This window comes from Thunnus maccoyii, chromosome 12 (genome assembly GCF_910596095.1).
Source record: "Thunnus maccoyii chromosome 12, fThuMac1.1, whole genome shotgun sequence".
NCBI lineage: Eukaryota > Metazoa > Chordata > Actinopteri > Scombriformes > Scombridae > Thunnus > Thunnus maccoyii.
Window position 1 is genome coordinate 4,644,909 of NC_056544.1, and position 5,536 is coordinate 4,650,444.

General features: G+C 48.0%; 1 protein-coding gene and 1 pseudogene across 1 annotated transcript; both read left to right on the plus strand.

Moving 5' to 3' along the window:
* Nucleotides 1-2,234: 2,234 nt before the first annotated feature.
* On the plus strand, nucleotides 2,235-4,107 carry LOC121908237 (protein transport protein SEC31-like). Its single transcript, XM_042428104.1, has 3 exons — nucleotides 2,235-2,422; nucleotides 2,601-2,799; nucleotides 2,866-4,107. Exons 1-3 carry the CDS (start codon nucleotides 2,235-2,237, stop codon nucleotides 4,099-4,101), a joined length of 1,623 nt encoding a protein of 540 aa, XP_042284038.1. The 3' UTR covers nucleotides 4,102-4,107.
* Nucleotides 4,105-5,330, plus strand: LOC121908238 (annotated as a pseudogene).
* Nucleotides 5,331-5,536: the final 206 nt, after the last annotated feature.

The window sequence follows — 5,536 nt, forward strand, 5'->3', positions numbered from 1 at the left end:
TCAGAAGTTAAATACACATTTTGATATTCTATCACTACTGAATACTTTGATGTTGTTAAATACCAGTGAATTTATTGTACTGAAATGTTTGACTTTGAAAACCACCTTTCTGAATTTATTTGGTTTGAACTTTGTGAAATTCTCAATAGTCACTTTCAAGTTGTTCAATTTAAACTTTATTTCCAGAGTATATTTTTAGGGTTCTTAAATTCAGATAGAAAATTGATAAAACTGGTTGCTCAAAAACACTTGGTGAAATTCAGATGCTAAAAGTTAGATCATAATGGATGGATGGCATGTTAATTCTCTATCTGAAAGTTTTTGGAATTGCACAACTTGAAAGTGACTATTTAGAATTTCACAAAGTGAAAATGGTTTTCAAGGTCATTTTCAGTAAAAGAAATTCTGTCATTTAAATGTCAACACCAAGTATTCAGTAGTGATTAAATGTCAAAATTTGGTATTCAGTTGCTGATATATTTCCAGTTATTATGGCAATTATTTGCTTCCATACATAACCGGATGCATTATCCTCACACACACACACACACACACACACACACACTGTTATTCGCTCACTCACTCTCCACTCGATCCTCCCTAAAGTCTGAGTGCAACCCATTCTCACATCAAAATATGTAATAGCTATGTGTATGAGGGGCCATTAGGGATATTATTCAGAATTACCATGCATATACATGTACTTTTCCTCTCACATACATATGAGAAACCAAAGTCATTCACATAATATACTGAAAACCTCACACACATAAAATTGAAATGCTTTTACATACACAACTGAAACACTCTCACACAAATATTTACACTGAGCTTCAAGTATTTTAGATTATTTTCAAATTTGCTTAAAACAATCCTCCAGAATATCCTCTATACAAGATTGTACCATACCATTTTGTCACACTGTATTTGGGCAGTCAGCACTCTCTGTGAAAACCACAACTCAGTGGAATGTCCTACCTGATTATAAGAAGAGCTGCAGCTCCATCAGTGCATTTAAAACCAAATTCACTAGCAAGGTCCACACCATCAATGAGATGCGTTTGGATGATTTATTGAGGAAAACAATTAATGTGCATAGTTCTTTTGGTTGCTGACTGCGTAGTGGGGAATCTTACAGGGAATCTGCCGCAGCACCCGGGCAACAGCGGACCCCCTCAGGACCCTACGAAGGAGAGGAAGAATCATGAAGAAACAGGAAGAGAGAAATAGGGTGGGAGGGAGGGGCGCAGAATACGAGAGCAGAAGAAGCGGAGAGGGTTAGGTGGTATTTATAGGAATGCTGGTAGTGGCGTAAGTGAGGTGTGGTCCTGCTCCTGAAACTTTGCTGAATAGCTTCAATTAAAAAATCTGCTAAAAGCTATTCAGCTCTGTAACCACTGACTCTACATTTTATCTCATGGTTTATCATGAACACAAATAATCTTGCTTTTAATCTGACAAGCATACATTAGTCATTTCTAGTTGACATTGTTGGTGTATGTGATGTGCTACTGTGTGTAGCTTTGTATTTTGTGTCCTGTGTGTTTTTTGCTTTGTACTGTTTGTTATTGTGCTGTTACATGTTATAATTGTGACCTGCTGAAGGGACTGCAGATGAAAATTAGCTATACGCTAACTCTGGTCCAGTATATCAAATGGTAACATTTATGTTTAAAACTGTACATGGTCCTGATAAATGAAATAAATAAATAAATAAATAAACAACTGAAAAACTGTAGCCTATGCTTACACAGACAACTGAAACGCTCTGATTAAAACTACTGAAAAGCTTTCACACATACTAGTAAAGTGTGCTCATATACATAGTATAGTATGTTTCAATAGTTATATAAACTATTGAAAAGCCTTCACAGTTACTATTGAAAAAAAAAAAAATTTAATCCAATAATTTTGTATAATGGCATTTAAGTATGTTGTGTGAGATGATTTCAGTTGAAACATGAAATACTGACTGCAAGGGAAATATGGACTTTGTGAAATATAAGAAGGTGACAAAAGCAAAAATTAAATGTGAAATGTGCACAAATAATTAAATTATATGAAGTTTATAGACTTATAAACAAAGTTTGGGAACCAAAGACCACACCTTGTACGCAACCCATTTCCGCACCACAGGGTATTTAAACACACCATATCCGCTCCTCTTCCCTTTGTCTCAGCTTGCAAGCACCCTGTGACACACCAGCATAAACTTAAAACTTCGTACTCACATCATGGACCTCGAACTGCTCCTCAACGCTTCGGACGAGGACTTGTTCGAAGTCCCGGAGTCCCCCGGCGTCCGATCTTTCCGGCAGCCTTGCCTGCGCTCCTCGGTTTCCCTCATCCCGGCCTCTCGGCCCTCATCCTCTGTCGACGACGGTATCGTCGAGCCCTCGATCCCCAGCGGCTCCAGGGGAAGGTCCCGTACTCGGCGTCCGAAGGAAGCTACTTATTCCCGACGCTCACTCCAGCCTCGCTCGAGATCCCGGAGCCCGACTAAGAGGAGCAGCCACCGCGAGCAGCGCTCTCCTCGCCACCAGCGTACCGACCGCTCTTCGGCCCCAAACATGTCCGAGTGGACCGTCGCTCACTTAAAGCATTTCACCAGCCAAAATAACATACCCTTCCACTGCACCGACAATAAGGCAAGACTGTTTCAATTATACACGAATTCCCTGCAGGACACCACTCTCTCCCGTCCATCTTCCCACGATCTTCCGGGTTCCCGGCGTCGCACGCGACGACATCCGTGACGTCACGGCACGTCGCTCTGCCAGACGCACACCTTCCTCCTCAGCAACCTCAGCCTCTCCAGTACAGTCCGTCTCTAACCCTATGCAGGCTCTCTCTGCTCCACAGCCATTTCCTCCTCCTACTCTCTCTTCAGCCGCACTTACATCCCATGCATATACATCCCACCACCCCAGCATCCCTTCCTCCTCTCTGGCTCCTATCTCTGCTGCCCCTTCCCTCCCGGCCATCTCAGCCGCTCCTCCACCCGCACCAACCTCAGCAGCCGGTCAGACAGCACAAACAGCGGGCCCCAACAGCTCCACGAGTTATACCCAACCTTTTCCCCCCCTTTCTTCTTTTCACCCTCCCTGCCTCCTCCCCTACCCCCCTCCTCCCCACCACTCGCACTCTAGCATTACCTGTACTACAGCACCTGCACCTCCTTATCCAACCGCCTCACACACGGCCAACCTCGGCCTTTTCCTGGCTCCCGCACCTCCATCCAGCAGCTACACCCTGGCCACCGCCCAGCCACCAGTGCGCCCCCTAGCATCCGCCCGGCCCTCCCCTGTGTCTCCCACCCTCAGGCAGCAGATCCTAACCGGTAATTACATTGATCTTGCTCAACTCATTCACCCTACATCAATCAATCCTCACATCCCCAGGGAACTGCTCACCTTATTCGGCCCCTTGGGACTTAAACCGCCACTTCCTGCCCGCTCCAAGGACCTCACAGTCGCCGAGTTCGCTTTTGCTTTCTCACTGTATAGGGACATAATTTGTTCAGCCTTCCCCGACCGCAGGTCCGAGCTCGATGATTACTTGTCATTAATTCTCGACCTGGCCTTGCGTTTCGGTGGCAATGGTTTCTATACCTATCATATCCTCTTCGCCTCCCAAGCCGCCGGTCGCCTCCAACAGTTCAACCAGGGCACGTACTGGGGAACACTGGACCACGAGCTATACTGCCGAGTTTTCGCAGCTCGCACTTCTCTGCACTGCGAAACGTGCGGCGCCCCTTCCCATCCCGCCGCAGCATGCACCCTCTCCGCCCCCCTGCCCCCCGCCTCGGTAACAGACAAGCAAAGCCCAGCCATGCCATACCACTTGCCATCGGCGGCTCCCCCACCATCCATCACCCCCAAACCTGCCTTAGATCACCCGTCCATCCTCGGCCCCCTCCCCAAAGGCACGGACAGGAGAGGGAGACCTGTCCTCTACCAGGGAGGACGGATGATCTGCAATAACTTCAACATCCTCGGTTGCAGCTCCTCCAGCTGCAAATTCCTCCACACTTGTTCATTCTGCGGAGGAGCCCACGCCAGAGCCACATGCTCACACAACCCGGCAAAGCAACAGCTGTAGTCAGCCCAATCGGAGTGGCAACCAGGAAGTACTCTGGGGAAAAAGAGGCTCATCATCGACCTCTCGTCCCCCCACGGTTCCACTGTTCCAAGCATTAACAGCCTGATTCCCAGCCTGGACTTTTCCATGCAATACGCCACCATAGACCACGCCATTTCCCTCATCCACCTCGTGGGCCAGGGAGCATGGTTGCCCAAAGCGGACATCACAAGTGCTTTCAAAGTCCTCCCCATCCATCCCAACTACTGGCACCTCTTCGGGGTCTCCTGGAATGGCGCATACTATTTCGCCGCGCGTCTAACCTTCGGCTGCTAGCCCAAAAAAAAAAAAAAAATTCGACTCATTGTCCGAAGCCCTCTGCCGGATTCTTTCCAACAACTATAAACTCCCGTACGTCATCCACCTACTTGATGACTTCCTCACGGTCACGCCACCGTCTTCGCCCCCGTCATACGGTCTCACCACAATGATTTCCGCATTCACTGATCTCGGCATTCCCCTGTCTCCAGAGAAAACACAAGGCCCAAGCACATCCTTGGAATTCCTCAGCATCACCCTCAACTCCATTACACTCCAAGCATCTCTGCCTACTGAGAAACTCCACCGCATTTCTTTACTCATTCAAAACTTTCTCATGGCCAACACATGCACCAAACGTCAATTACTCTCTCTGCTGGGCCATTTCAACTACGCCACCCGCATCATCCCTCAGGGCCGATCCTTCTTGTCACACCTTCTCTCCATAGCCACCACCGTCCCATCCATCCACGACCACGTCACGCTAGACAGCCGCCGACGCCGCCCCCTCAGTCGGCTTTGGCGGTCTCTACGGCGGCTGATGGTTCTCTGCTGAATGGCCACCCGACTCCTCTTCCCTGACCCCTTCCTCCACCATTTCGGAAATGTACCCGATTATCATTGCTACCATCCTTTGGGGGCATGAATGGTCCAAAAAGACCATCGCCATCCACTCTGACAACAGCGCCGTCGTCGACATCCTCAACAAAGGCCGGTCACACAATCTGGACATCATGCAGTTCGTGCGCAAGCTCACTTTGGTTTCAGCCCAGCACCAGTTCATCATCCGAGCACTCCACATTCCAGGCCACAAAAACGCAATGGCTGATTCACTCTCTCGTTTCCTGTTTCAGAAATTCAGACAACTAGCTCCAGCCTCCAACCCTCTTCCAACTCCAGTCTCACTGTTTTCAGCCACAATCTACAACTGAACCCGCAACTGGAACAACTGGTCACCATTTCACGGGACAACATCATCAACAGCGTCGCCCCTCGAACACTATCTTCGTACCTCACCGGCTGGAATTCCTTTAAAGCCTTTCACGTCTCCCACGGACTCCCATTCCCTTCACTGGACATTCTTAACCTCTCCTCCTTCATTACATTCTCCCACACTCAACTCAAGATCAAGTCTTCC